The sequence below is a fragment of the Myotis nattereri genome (genome assembly GCF_964212035.1).
Source record: "Myotis nattereri genome assembly, chromosome: 15".
Taxonomy (NCBI): domain Eukaryota; kingdom Metazoa; phylum Chordata; class Mammalia; order Chiroptera; family Vespertilionidae; genus Myotis; species Myotis nattereri.
In genome coordinates this window covers 23383339-23398818 of record NC_138090.1, presented here as the reverse complement: position 1 = coordinate 23398818, position 15480 = coordinate 23383339, and the positions used below count along the sequence as shown (strand labels likewise).

Below are 15480 nucleotides of genomic sequence, written 5' to 3'. Positions count from 1 at the left end.
AGAGTGGCGGCGCCCCAACCCCCTGATGGGCCCTGCTCTGTGGGTGATAGAGGGCGGTGCCCCAACCCCCTGATGGGCCCTGCTCTGTGCATGACAGGGGGTGGCTCTGCAACCTCCCCATTGACCCTGCCTTGAGTGTGACAGGGGACAGTGCCCCAACCCCCCAATCAGCCCTACCCTGAGCGTAACTGAGGGTGGCATTGCAACCACCCGATCTGTCCTGCTCTGTGCATGACAGGGGCGGCGCCCCAACTCCCCAATCAGCCCTGCCCTGAGCCCGACCAGGGGCTGCACCTAGGTATTGGGCCTGTCCTCTGCCACCCGGGAGCAGGCCTAAGCCAGCAGGTCGTTATCTCCCGAGGGGTCCCAGACTGTGAGAGGGCACAGGCCGGGCTGAGGGACCCCCCCTTCCCCCCGAGTGCACAAATTTTTGTGCACCGGACCTCTAGTAAATAATATAAGAATAAACTGTTTCATGTACTCACAACTGTAAACCTACTTTTGCCCCACTCTATACATTGTGTTTTCATTTCTTTTGAATAGATTCTTAGGAATGTAATTTCCAAATCTTATGGTAAGTTTGCATTTAACTTCTTAAGACACTGCCAATTATCTTCCAAATTGTCTGTTCTGCTTTACATTCTCCAGACCAATGCATGAGGTCCATTTTTTCCACATTCTAACCAATGCTTGGCATTGTCTGACTTTTTGATTGTAGATATTCTGGTGGATATGTAGTTCTATCTCATTGTGGTTTTAATTTGCCTTTCCCTAATGACTAATGGTGCTCAGCATCTTTTCATGAGCTTAATTAACTAGTCCTATACCATCTTTGGTGAAATATCTATTCAAATCTTTTGTCCATTTATTGGGCCCATTTGTAACATTGGCTTGTTTGTAAGCATTCTTTATTTTATTCTAGATATAAGTTCTTTATCATATATGACTAGCAAATATTTTTTCTTAGTCTGTGGCTTGTGGTAGATTTTATTTTATTAGAGCAGTTTTAGGTTGGCAGCCAAATTGAGCAAAAGTAGAGAGGTCCCATATACTTTTTGCCTCCACACACTAACAACTTCCCTCACTATCAACATCCCCACCAGAGTTTATATGTTTATTACAATTGATGAATCTAAATTGTGGCATGTCTTTTAATTTTCTTAACGGTGATTTCAAATTGAGAAAGTTTTTAATTTTGATGAGTTTTTACCAATTTTTTTCTTTCATGGGTTGTGCTTTTTATGTATGTAAGAACTCTTTGCCCAATCTAAGGTCATAATTTTCTCTAATGTTTTCTTTCTTAGAACTTTTAAAAGATTAAAGCAATTAATTGGTTCTTCCTTTCAGTTATCTTTTCTGAGTTAAAAAGCATTGTTTTAAAAAAGACAATAGGTGTATAGTGATATATAACTGTAGTACACCTCAATATAATGTTTTTCCTTTGACCGTGGCTGCTAATTTTCTTTGTGAATGAACCAGTTAAACCAATTTTAGGGATTTCAGCTTCTTGTTTTCATGGTAATAATAGCATTTTATGAGTATATCTGCTAAATTTAAAAAATTTATTTCCCATCTGTTTGTTGTTTCTTTTCATTGGTTAGTTAGATTTTCCTAGCCAGATGTTAGGAAGAAAGCAGTCTATATTAATTCACACTAATGTGAGATGACTAATTTTCCCTTTAACACTCTCAGAGGAATACACATTTTTAAAGGATTAATAAGCCAGTTCTCTTAATTAGGAGAATTTCATCTAAACAAAATGAGTTGTAATCAGTTTCAGGAATGTGGGTCTTATTAGCATAGGCAAGCTATTTCTGCTTGAATGCTTATTTCCAGGATAGGGTCTATTGAGGAGTCCTGCTTTTTTTCTGAACCTGCATGTTCTCTAAACACTCCTGATAAATTACTGAATCTGTTAAATCTTTGGATAAGGAACTTGAGGCTCAAGTTTGATAATTTACCTAAGGTCAACATTCTTTTCTGATAAAGGTTCTTACTAAAAATATGAAAATAGTTTTAGGTCACATTAACAAATAAAGTCACAGACATTCAAGACACTCTTGTATCCACAGGTTGCTCTGCTGTGCTCCATCACCTCCTAAAGATGCATCCTGACTTATCTCCACACTTGCACACTGAAGAATGCAACGTCTTGATTAACTTACTTAAGGAATGTCACAAAAATGTAAGAGTTCAGAAAAAATATTATAAAGTAAAAATGAAGCTTAGGTACAACACACTGATGTAATTTAAATGTTATGTCCACTAATGGAAGGGAATAATAATGTCTTAGCTTAGTAAAGACTAGCAACTGATGCTGTGATTTTTTTATAAATCACTTCCTTTTATGATTAGTAAAAATCAAGGATGAAAGTTTGTTAGGGATCTTTTGAAATGATATGCATTAGTTAGAATCCATATTCTTACAATAAAGTACTTTTCCTAATTACAGGGCACTAGAACAATATGTTCAGCTCTGATTCTTCTGATTATAATGGAATTAATCTAAGATTTTCTGTTCCTTGATGTATGTCATTCTGTATTTAAAGGAAATTGAAACATTTTAATAATTAGATATTAATAAATTTAAATTATGATTGGCTTAATTTGACAGATTTACTTGTTAGTAGAATGGAAGTAAAATTCCATGGTTAAAACCAAAATAGAAAAAAGCCCATTTTTGGAATGCATTAAGTTGAGCTGATATTTTTTACAGATGTTGAATATGTAGCTTTTTCCATTTACATCATGCATGAGACAGTGATAAGCGTCTTTAACTTTGCATGATGCATTATTTTCCTCATGATATTCTTAAACTATAGATATACCAAATTATAATAGTAGTAAGTGTGATTTAAATGAGCAAAATTTTAAGACTGAAAGTAAGAAAGTAAGTAAAACCCATGACCTGTGAAGTCAGGTATTTTTACTGGTTCAAATAATGTTGTTGATGATAGTAGGCAAACTATTTTCAGCATACATTTAAATGAAGAATTGGTATTGTATGTCTTCTTAACTTTAGCTGTTGAATGGGTATGTTGTAGTATCTCATTTGGTTTTAAATTATTATTTCCCTAATGGCTGATGATTTTGAGTATCTTTTCATGTGCTTATAAGCCATTTATATAAAGTCTTTTACCAGTATTTTAAAAAATTGAGTTCTTTGTCTTATTACTGAGTTGCCAGAGTTACTTTTATCATTGGGTATACAAGTCTTTTGTCTGATAAGTGTATTCTGAATATTTTCTCCCAATCTGTGGCATCCTTTTTCATTTTCTTAAGAGTGTGTTTTGGAGAGAAATTAGTAAATTTGATGAAGTCTAATTTACCAGTTTTTTCTTTTGTTGTGTTTTTTATGTTCTACGGATCTTGTATATTTCCTGGTCACAAAGATTTTCTATTTTTTCTTTTAGAAGTTTTACATTTAGGTTTGTGATTCATATCATGTTTTAATTTTTGTGTATGGTGTGAAGTATGAGTCAGTTTCTTTCCCTATCAATACCCAATTATTCCAACATAACTTATATATTATTTATTCTTTCCCCACTAAATTACCTTGTGCCTTTGTAAAAAATCAACCGACCACTTGTGAGTGGGTCTATTTCTGGGCTCTCTGGTCTGTTCCACTGAGATAATATATGTCTATTCTTAACACCAGTTAATTCTAAAGTTGTCTTACTGAGGTCAAGTGGTCCCCTGACTATTTTGTACTCTTCTCTGTCTTAATTTACTTTCCACAATGCATCTAGAGCAGTGATGGCCAACCTATGACACGCGTGTCAGAGGTGACACGTGAACTCATTTTTTTGGTTGATTTTTCTTTGTTAAGTGGCATTTAAATATATAAAATAAATATCAAAAATATAAGTCTTTGTTTTACTATGGTTGCAAAGGTCAAAAAATTTCTATATGTGACACGGCACCAGAGTTAAGTTAGGGTTTTTCAAAATGCTGGCATGCCGAGCTCAAAAGGTTCGCCATCACTGATCTAGAGTGATCTCTCAAATACAAGTTTAATCATTATTCCACTTTTAAGGCTCCCTTTGTCTGTAGACTAAAATCTTCTTTCTTTCTTTGTGTTGCAAGATTTTCATGAAACTGGCCCCTACTTACCTTGTGGGCTACACCACTGCCCTATACCTCTGTTCTTCCCCTCATTCCTGTTGTTCTTTCTGCAGTTATACTGGAGCATGTTTCTTTCTTGTAAGCTTTTGCACTTGCTTTTTCCTTTGCTTGACTTAGAACCTTTCTTATAATCTTCACTTCCCATTTGCTATACCACTTGTCATCTCCTAGGTTTTATTCAGATTAATTTATCATTTCCTCTTCCTTTTCTTCTTTCCTGGCCTAGATTCTCTTGGGATAATTAACCTGCACTCCAATAACACCATACATAACCCAGTTCCTACTTTATGGCAGTTGTTCTCACACTCTTTGGTCTCAGGACTCCTTTATACTTAAAAATCATCGAGGACCACAAAAAACTTTGTTTATATGGACTATATCAAATTAATTTAGAAACTAAAAATAATTTAAAAGTGATAATAAACTCATGTTAACATAATTAAGTTTCATAAAAAGCTCTTAGTTTCCAAAAAAAGAGTGACATTGCTTTTGCATTTTTACAATTCTTTTTAATTTCTGACTGAATAGAATACAGCTGGATTCTCATACCTGCTTCTACATTCAATCTGTGATGTTGCACTTCATGTAGTCTCTGGAAAATTGCACTGTACCCTTATTAGAGAAAGTGAACAAATCAAATAAGATCTTTGATTATTAGGAAAATAGTTTTTTACCTATGCATCTCCTAGAAAGGTCTTGGGAACTCCTGGATATTCCTGGAATATACTTTGTAAACTGCTTTATAGCAATCACTTCATTTTTTGTCTCCTCCCTTTGACTATGTGCAATGAGAGTAGGGCCCAGGTTCACCTCCTTACTGTGTATCCTTTTAGTGCCTGGGACATTGTCTTCCAGACATTGATTGATTGATTGATTGATTTGCTTATTCAATCAGTTGCTTAGCCAGTTTAGTTCTCTAGAAATAGACATCAGACACTAGTGCAGCCGTGGGCAAAACTACGGCCCACGGGCCGGATCCGGCCCATTTGAAATAAATAAAACTAAAAAAAGAAAGACCGTACCCTTTTATGTAATGATGTTTACTTTGAATTTATATTAGTTTACACAAACACTCCATCCATGCTTTTGTTCCGGCCCTCCGGTCCAGTTTAAGAACCCATTGTGGCCCTCGAGTCAAAAAGTTTGCCCACCCCTGCACTAGTGGCATATGCTATGTGTGTAAAAGAGAATTGTAATACATGGACATGTCTTTTACCAATTCCCCTAGGCATTTTGGGTTTTTCACATAATGTCACAAGAGTATAATTCTTATTTGGGCTCAATATTGAGGTAAAAACAAAAATATAAATTAGTTTTTTTCTTGGATTTTTAAAAATAAGATGTATGTATATGGGATGGAATAAATGTAAGCTGAACTATGAAATACTGCCTTGCATTCTAAAAGTCTAATCCTTTCTGTTATTTCTACTTGACCAGAGGGGTGTAAGCTGCATTGTCCCTGCTTATTTGTATTTAAGTATTTAGGGAAAATACACAGGAAATACTTATTCTGAAGAGGTCATTAGGTAGCCAGTAGGAGCTCTTAGCCTATCTTAAATGCTTGCCAGAAAAACTGTGACTATTTTCCAATGTGGACCAGAAAAGCACATTTAAAGTGGTAGTGAATTAGGAAAAAAAGTAATAGCATGAGGCATAGCTTACTAATTATGAGTTGTCTGGTTTTCATGAAAGTCTTAATTAGAAAGAAAAGGAAAAGAAGTGCTTATTATTACAACTATAAGTTCAGCATTTATGGCATTATTATAGGAAATCACCATGCTCTCCAATCTACCCTTAAAAATTGTGGACATGCAAACACACTAGATATGGCCCTACTAAAATTTAGCTTCTTGACTTCAGTCTTCATCTTAATCTACTTTGGAACACAATTTTTGCCATGATAATAGTTATAGGACTTGAATCCACTAGGAGATATTTATTTTTGCTTTTCAAACCAAGCCGACTGAACTTCAGACATAGACATAGATTTCCTTATATGTATTGTGAATTAGTGGCTTATTTATGTGGCCCATATAGGCGATCTAATAACTGTTATGTGTTTCGGATTTATTTTGATGACATTTTGAATGGAGTCAAATGAGAAAATGACTTTGGCACCAAGCATTTATTTAGTAGCTCTTCTACAAGACAGTGTGTTAGCTAGTGAAGGAAATTCATTGTGTTAATATGGCCACACTGCTCTTTGACATTGCTCCCTGTAATGGAGAATGGATTATGCTTTTATTTTAACATGATTTTAAAAAAGGAGGTATTAGGAAATAAAATTGTTTACATACTGTCACTGTGAGGTTTTGGCAAGCAAATAGACTTCCTGTTTATCAAGGAAAAGTTTTTTTTATTTTTAACTATAGAGTATTTATCCCTCTTTTTTAGGAAGGCCAGGATAAACCTGTTTATTTGTATATTTTATACTTGGGATTTAATTATTTGCTTATTAACAAGGTGACACATTAAACCCATGATCTAAGAATAAGCATTTAAATTCTATGCGCCAGAGACCATAGCATATTATGGGATGAAATATTTTATCCCTTTTCTTCCTTTTAGCACAGCATTCTGAAATTTTTTGGTCATTGCAATGATCTTGATCGGGAGATGAGGAAATGCTTGAAGAAGGAGGTAAGAAAACTGTTAAAGGGTGGAAATCGTTCAACAATAGAACAGAACATTTTAAAACAGTATGATATATTACTGCTGTTATTAACTCCTTCCCCTCCCCTCCCCCCAATTTTAGTATAACAGAATAAAATAGATTTTATATGTATGTCTATAACCTAGGGGAGAAATGAAAGCCTCTTCTGGGGACAATTTTAGAATACTGCTGTTGTTCGGCATTCATATACATGAAACAACTTCCTTTTTATAATCCTTGTAATTCCTCTGGATGAATTTTAACGTTTGGGAAATTGACTTTGTATGCTATATGATTGTCTAACCACTATGCTATATACCTGAAACTAATAAAAAAATAATATTGAATATAAACTGTAATTGAAAAAAAAATAGATGCAATGGTAAAAGAGGATTCTCTTCATTGGAATTTGATCTATAATTGTCTTTGTTTAATTTTTTAAAAGTTTAGGAAATTGATTCTCTTTCAAACAAAAAAGACTTGTCAGTCAGTTATTGGCTACAGGTAACTAAAACTCTCTGGACCTCAGTGTCCTTATACAACACCAGTAGCCCTGTGCACGAATCCGTGCGCCAGTAGCTCACTGCCACCCTCCTGTAGCTCCCCTTGCCCCCCCCTCATAGCTTGCTACCCTGCACCTCCTGTAGTTCTCTGCTGCCTGCTTGTAGCCAGTAGCTCACTGCTGCCCTCCTGTATTTCTCCCCACCCCCCTCTTCCCTGCCCCCACCCCATAGCTTGCTGCCCTACCCCCTCCTGTAGCTCTCTGCCACTTGCTTGTAGCTCGCTGCCCCACTCTCCTGCTGATCCGTCATCCGGTTGTTATGTAATGACCATTTGCATATTACATCTTTATTATAAAGGGCTAGAGGCCCGGTGCACAAAAATTTGTGCACTCGGGGGGAGGGGGTCCCTCAGCCCGGCCTGTGCCCTCTCACAGTTTGGGACCCCTCGGGAGATAACGACCTGCTGGCTTAGGCCTGCTTCCGGGTGGCAGAGGGCAGGCCCAATCCCTAGGTGCAGCCCCTGGTCGGGGGCTTGAGGAGCTCCCCCCTGTCACTCACAGAGCAGGGCTGATTGGGGAGTTGGGGTGCCACCCCCTGTCATGCACAGAGCAGGGCCCATCAGGGGGATTGGGGCTCCGTACCCTGTCACGTACAGAGCAGGGTCGATCAGGGGGTTGGGGAGCTCCCCCTTGTCATGCACAGAGCAGGGCCCATCAGGGGGTTGAGGAGCTCCCCCCGTCACGCAAGGAACAGGGCCGATCAGGGGCTTGAGGAGCTCCCCCCTGTCACTCACAGAGAAGGGCCGATCAGGGGGTTGGGACGCCGCACCCTGTCACACTCAGGGCAGGGCCGATGGGGAGGTTATGGCTCTACCCGGTCACACACAGAGCAGGGCCTGTGGGGGGCGGTTGGGGCACCACCCTCTATCACCCACAGAGCAGGGCCGATCAGGGGGTTGGGGCACTGCCACTGTCACACTCAGGGCAGGGCCGATGGGGAGGTTATGGCTCTACCCTGTCACACACAGAGCAGGGCCCGTGGAGGGGAGGTGGGTTGGGGTGCCACACCCTGTCACACACAGAGCGGGGCGGATCAGGGGGTTGGGGCGCCGCACCCTGTCACACACAGAGCTGCTGGGCGATCAGGGGGTTGGGGAGCTCCCCCCTATCAGGCACAGAGCAGGGCTGATCAGGGGGTTGGGGTGCCTTCTCCTGTCACGAACAGAGCAGGGCGGATAGGGAGGTTGTGGCCCCGCCCTCTGTCACACACAGAGCCGCAGGGCGATCAGGGGGTTTGGGCGCTGCCCCCTGTCACGCTGATCCCGGTGCCGGGAGGCCTCGCTGCTCCGCTGATCCCGGTGCTGGGAGGCATATTACCCTTTTACTATATAGGATAGAGGCCTGGTGCATGGGTGGGGCCAGCTGGTTTGCCCTGAAGGGTGTCCCGAATCAGGGTGGGGGTCCCCACGGGGGTGCCTGGCCAGCCTGGATGAGGGGATGATGGCTGTTTGCAGCTGGTCACACACCCTTCAGGGTGGGGGTCCCCACTGGGGTGTCTGGCCAGTCTGGGTGAGGGGCTGATGGCTGTTTTCAGGCTGGGGGTGACTGAAGCTCCCAACCGCTCCTTTTTTCTTTTCTTTTTTTTATTCTGGGCCAGCTTTAGCTCTGAGGCTTGGCTCCAGCTCTTAGGCCTCCACTGCTGAAAGCAGGCATCTGGTTTGTTTGGGTTCTATAATCGAAACACTGTTTCAGCTCTAGCTCTGAGATCCCGGCTGGCTGAAAGCAGGTTTCTGGGGTTTTGTTTAGCCTCTATATTTGTAACAATGTTTCAAACTGCAAGCTCAGAGGCCGGCAGCGGCAGGCGGGGAACGTTGGAGTCCTTTGTCACTGAAGCAAGCAAGCCTCATGTTAGTTTCAAGCTGCCTGGCTGCTGGCCGCCATCTTGGCTGGCAGTTAATTTGCATATCGCCCTGATTAGCCAATGGGAAGGGTAGCGGAGGTACAGCTAATTACCATGTTTCTCTTTTATTAGATAGGATGGTGAGGCTGGACTTAGGCTCTTGACAGCTTTCAAATTTTGAATTTCTTTATAATTACAGACAGTCCTCGGGTTACATTGGACTCGATGTACATCTTTTCATGGTTACGTCGCCATCTCCCATTTATTTATCAAAAAAAGTTTCGTCATTTCGACGTATGTACATATGTGCTTTATGTTCTTTTATTATTTATTTACCACAAGTAAAGGTCGGGAATTATCTTTCTTTAAAATTTTTTTTACTGTTTCACTTCATTACTGCTGTGTATGTGCTCTATGTGAGTGATGTAGGTGCTTATGTAGGTGGGTTCCGACTTAACGGCGAAAATTGCATTACGTTGCGCTGTAGGAATGGATCTCCGACCTAACCCGAGGACCTACTGTATGGTATATATAAACCACAGGGATCTAGTTTGACTTATTTGGAAAGACTAATTTTCTGAACCCAATTTTAGGCTAAGACTTGAACTTGGGCACATAGTCAAAATACCTAATTCATTGTATTTTTACTGGTATTGCTAACCAAGCAAAGTGCATTTTAAATCTTTGAAAATAAATTTAATGTTATTTCTGTTTTGTACGTCAGATATTTTATGTGTAGAAACTTTAAAAACCTATAACTACTAATAATCTGACTTTCAGTTTTCTGTATCTTTGAACTTTCCCCCCCATTAGCCTTATATTGAAAGATATCCTGTGTAATAAAAGGCTAATATGCAAATTGTCCCCTCGGGAGTTTGACTGCTCGCTCTGACGTGCACTGACCATGAGGGGGCAGCGTGGAATGAAGGAAGGCCCCGGTCGGCAGCCGGGGGAAGGAAGGCCCTGGCCAGCAGCAGAAGGGCCCAATTGGCCCTGATTGCTAGCCAGGCCTAAGGACCCTACCTGTGCACAAATTTCGTGCACTGGGCCTCTAGTTCTACTATATAATAAGAGACTAATCTGCAAAGTGACCGAATGGCAGAACGGCCGGTCACTATAACGTGCACTGACCACCAGGAGACAGACACTCAACACAGGAGCTATCCTCTGGTGGTCAGTGCACTCCCACAGGGGAGTGCTGCTCAGCCAGAAGCTAGCTTCATGGCTGCCAAGTGCAGTGGCGGTGGCGGGAGCCTCTTCTGCCTCCGTGGCAGCACTTAGGATGTCCGACTGCCAGCTTAGGCCTGCTCCCCACAGAGAGTGGGCCTAAGCCATCAGTCAGACATCTCCCAAGGGCTCCTGGATTGTGAGAGGGTGCAGGTCGGGCTAAGGGACCCCCCCCCCCGCCGCCGCCGAGTGCACAAATTTTGTGCACCGGGCCTCTACTTAGATATAATATTTGAAGCTGTCCAGCATCTATCTTTATTTTTATATTTTTTACTTTGGGCTTTTTGTTTTGTTTCTTTTTTCTTCTTCCTGGAATCCCTTTCCAAAGTGTCTTTACTGTTTGAAGAACTTTCCAGAGTTCTGAGTTAAGGGTGATAATTTTCTTTGTGAACAAACATGTACATAGAAAGTGTTATAAACTGATTTTTGTAAAGAGTTTTTCTTTATATGCAAAGGCTCATTTAGATGGAAACTAAACTTAGGGCTCTGGTCCTTTTTAATAAGATTATGGGAAAAGTAGAGGCCCAGTGCATGAAATTCATGCCGGGGGGGGGGGGTCCCCTCAGCCCAGCCTGTACCCTCTCCAATCTGGGATCCTTTTGGGGATGTCTGACTGCCGATTTAGGCCCGATCCCTGGGATCGGGCCTAAATTGGCAGTTGGACATCCTTCTCACAATCCTGGACCGCTGGCTCCTAATTACTAACTTGCCTGCCTTCCTTGTCGTCCCTAACTGCCCACCCCCTGCTGGCCTGATAGCCTCTCACTGCCTCTGTGTGCCGGCCTGATCACCCCTAACTGCCCTCTGCTGGCCTGGTCGCCCCTAACTGCCCCTCACTGCTGGTCAGGTCGCCCCCAACTGCCTCCTCCCTACCGGCCTGGTTGCCCCTAACTGCCCCCCCCCGCCAGCCTAGTCATCCCTTACTGTCCCCCCGCCTGCCTAGTTGCCCCCAACTGCCCCACCCCCTGCTGGCCTAATTGCCCCAACTGTCCCCCTTGCTGGCCTGGTCGCCCCCAACTGCACCCCCCTCCCCGCCAGCCTTGTCACCCCCAATTGCCCCGCTCTGCCAGCCTGGTTGCCCCATCTCCCCCCCTCCCCCGCTGGCCTGGTCACTCCTCATGCCTCCCCCCCCCCCCCCCCCCCCGCTGGCCTGGTTGCCCACACAGCCTGCTGTTCAGTCATTTGGTCGTCCCTCACTAACCCCCCTGCCAGCCTGGTTGTAGGCAGCCATCTTGTGAGGGTGTGATGGTCAATTTGCATACCACCACTTTATTATATAGGATAAAACCCACACTATTGTATTTGGTATAGCTGTTTATTTCTCACATGCTTTCAGTTGTATAGAATAACTTTTTTCCTACATTTATATTTTTATCTCCTTGTAGATCAATGATTTTGCCATTGGTGATTAGATCATCTGAAATTTTCTTCCGAGGTAGTCCTAAACTGTTAGGGACTATTTGGTAGAGTGTTGTCTACAGTGTAGATACTCTTGTCTAAGTTTGTTTTCATATAAATTTCAAATTTTCTCCTTGATTTATTTTTTAACTCCTCTGTGTGGTTTTTATGTTGCTTTATTACTTCATTTATAGACATTTTTCTTTCCTTTCATCCTTCAATCCTCTGAACCCATGCTCATTTGTTTTCTCTCTGCTTTTAATGCTTTCTAGTTTACCATTTATTGCTTCTAGTGCTTTCTTCCTATTTCCTTGATGTGTCATTTGAATACTTCATTCCTTGAAGCTTTTAACTAGTAAAAGGATCCACCCAGTTTTGTTGAGCCTCTCTTTGCTGTTGTGTGTTGCTTTTGTTCATTTATTGAAATAATCACTAATTTTACTTCTGTAGCATCCTCTTACTTGTGTTTTGTTTGGTTTTTGGTTAATTGACCTTCCATTCTATCTGTGTTATTCAGTAGAGTTTTGTGAATAACATTATATTCATCCTTTTCTCTCTTCTTTTACTCAGGGGCCATTTTGACTCCCTTAACATGTATTTTAATATAGACTATATTTTAATTTGCTCTATGCTTATTTTATTGGTTCGCTACAAAGTATTATCTTCAGAACTCTTACTCTTAAGACCCTCCTCCCAGCCTAATTGCTGGAGGCAACATGTGATTAAAAATATCAAACATTTTTCTCAGAGCATATATCTATCCATGTTCTGGACACTTTTTTCCCCTGTAAAATTTTTTTTTATATATCTATATATATATTTTTTATATATCTCTCTACATATTTTTTATTTCAGAGAGAAGGGGAGAGGGAGAGAGAGACAGAAACACCAGTGAAGAGAGAGAATCACTGATCGGCTGCCCCCGTCCTCCCACTCTATCCTTCTTTCCCCCCCCGCCCCCCCCTCGGTCCTCCTCCCCCCACCCTCATGCCCCACACTGGGGATTGAGCCCGCAGCCCAGGCATGCTCCCTGACCAGGAATCAAAGTGTGACCTCCTGGTTCATAGGTCGACACCCAACCACTGAGCCACGCCAGCCAGGACCCTTAAATTTTTTAAAGCAATAAAATACATTTTCCCCTTAACAATCTTAAGAGGAAATTTAATATATGACAGGTAAAAGGAATGGTTTTTGTTAAAGGGACCTGGTGCTTCATCTATAATTTGAAGATGCCCTTTGATGGGGAAGAAAAAAAAGTTTGAAAACTATCATTCCAGGACATACGTTAGAACCCTTCAATCAAAACTTTAGACTTAGAAAAACTTCTTAAAGATTATCTAACCCAACTCCTTATGTTTGAGGTTACTGGACCAGAAGATAAAGTAACTCAACATCAGGAATCGCCACAGTCGGAGTCAGGGGAGGGGATCCAGTCAAGTCCTTGGTTAACTCTATCACTAATCTTTTGTTTCTGTGACCTCTTTCCATATCTCTGTCTCCTAAAAGATTTTGATGTCCAACAGTTCACATATACTCAGTTTTCCCCCTTCTGCTAGGTATTCTTCATTCGCCTTTAAAATATGTCTATATTATTAGTATATATTTATTATAAGCCTCTACATATGTACTTATAAGAGCACTTAAAATCAAGTTTCTCTGCTTTAAATAAATGCTTTTTAAAGTGCCACGCTCTGTATTTCCTGTTATTTATAACCTACTAGCCAGATCAGAATACTAGGTTGAAAACATTTAAGGTTAAAACTGCATTTAGAGCCACCTGATTACAGAAACATAGAATTTGGGGAGAATTTAATTCAATGGCTTATCATGTTGAAAAAATCCTGGGAAGTTCAGCTGACTATAAGTTTCTATATGAATCAATAGGATAATATGGTTGCTAAGAACCAGTTACTCTTTAAAAAAAAGAAAAAGATATATTTTGTTTATTGATTTCAGGGAGGAAGGGAAAGGGAGAGAGAGATAGAAACATCAATGATGAGAGAGAATCATTGATCGGCTGCCTCCTGCCTGCTCCCCACTGGGGATTGAGCCCACAACCTGGGCATATGCCCTGACCGGGATTTGAACTGTGACTTCCTGGTTCATAGGTTGACGCTCAGCCACTGAGCCACGCCAGCCGGGTGAGTCAGTTACTCTTGGTAATATTTATAGAAATGTAATGTGTCCAGGTCATAAGAACTAGTAGGCCCATTGTACTCCACATCTGTCAGACTACTTCTAGAGCACTGTATTTAATTCTGGGTGTAATATTTTTTTAAGGAGTATTGATATTAAAATACTTCATAAAGGTGCTTTATAGAGAAGATACTAGAAGTCAGAAGCCATGTTCTTTGAACAGTTGTAGAAACCAGTGACATTCAGCCTGCAAAAGAGATTGTGAATGGGTTATCTGTAATCAGATATTTGAAAGACTATAACAGGTGAGAAGAAGTAGAGGACAGTGGGATAATTTACTGGGAAACACTTACTGGTTCAACATAAAAAACTTTGGAACAGTTATTCGAACAATAATTAAGTAGATAGTGAGCCCTCCTTATAACTAGAAGTGTTCAATCAGGTTGGATAATTAGATTGTGAGCTCCTGGAGAACAGGGACAAAACTCATTCATCTTAAATATTTACTGAATTCATATTTTGGGAGGAAATTAATTCAGTAAAGACTTAAACATCTGTTAGAATGTGGATACTGTATTATATTTAAATGAACTTGTACTAGATAGCCTCTAGGATTCAGGGAAATGAAGAGTTTTGCCCGCAAAAACATTATTTTTATTCTACAAGTATTTTATTTAATATAATGGTAATATAATCTACTCTTTTCTCCCCCTTCCTTTTATTTTCCAGTACATGGAAAAGAGGACCAAGAGCAGGGAACTTGGCAATGCGATGCGAAAGAGACTTTCAAATCCTCCTGAGGAATCTGAAACATAAATTATGTTATCACTGGATGCCTTGGCTGAGAGAAGATCTGAAGACTCTTGGTTGATAAAACCAAAAGAATTCTATCTCATTTGGTCTCCAGAATCTTTTGAATAGCAAGTGACCCATGAGAAATCGAGGCATGGAGAAATACAGAAACTCTGGATTCAGAATATTTTTTGGGCAGAGCCTTTAGTACTCTGATTCCTTTACCAACACACCTGACTTTTAATATGTTTCTTTCCTTTGCCTGCAGCCATTTAACACTTGAGTAATTTATCACCCTCAATAAAATAATTGATTTTTAGCATATTTTCTCTGTTCTGTTAGTCTCTTCTGGAATTAGGGAGGAATGGTTCCATTAGACTTTCCCTTTTGACAACATGGCAGTTCTAGAGCTTAAACATTGAAGATACAAGCTATGGCTCAGTGGTTAAGTGTCGACCTGTGTATCAGGAGTCACTGTTTGATTCCAGGTCAGGGCATATACCTGGGTTGCGGGCTCCATCCCCAGTAGAGGGCATGCAGGAGGCAGATAATGGATGTTTCCCTCTCATTAATATTTCTATTTCTCCCTCCCTCTTCCTTCCTTTTTCTGAAATAAGTAAAAACATCAAATCAAAAAGATACAAGCTAAGGCAAAAAGAGTTTGAGGAAATTCCCAGCTGTGTTAACTATATGAAAATGTTGCGACTTTCTTGTTCTTGAAAGAGCTGTTTTCTAAAAGGGTAAGTG

The 15480-nt window shown here is 40.8% G+C and overlaps 1 protein-coding gene across 7 annotated transcripts in view; it reads left to right on the top strand.

The window, feature by feature from the left end:
• Positions 1 to 15057, top strand: part of CMC2 (C-X9-C motif containing 2) — a 40062-nt gene extending 25005 nt beyond the window's left edge. For 3 of the 7 annotated variants that reach the window (XM_081108612.1, XM_081108611.1, XM_081108609.1), the window contains exons 2-5: positions 2073 to 2185; positions 6694 to 6765; positions 9380 to 9474; positions 14671 to 15057. In XM_081108612.1, coding sequence (XP_080964738.1) covers positions 2105 to 2185; positions 6694 to 6765; positions 9380 to 9474; positions 14671 to 14812 — 390 coding nt within the window. In that variant the 5' untranslated portion in view covers positions 2073 to 2104 and the 3' untranslated portion in view covers positions 14813 to 15057. Of the gene's footprint in view, positions 1 to 543; positions 575 to 2072; positions 2186 to 6693; positions 6766 to 9379; positions 9475 to 14670 lie in introns of all 7 variants that reach the window. The other 4 variants (XM_081108615.1, XM_081108613.1, XM_081108610.1 and 1 more) reach the window with 3 other exon arrangements.
• Positions 15058 to 15480: the final 423 nt, after the last annotated feature.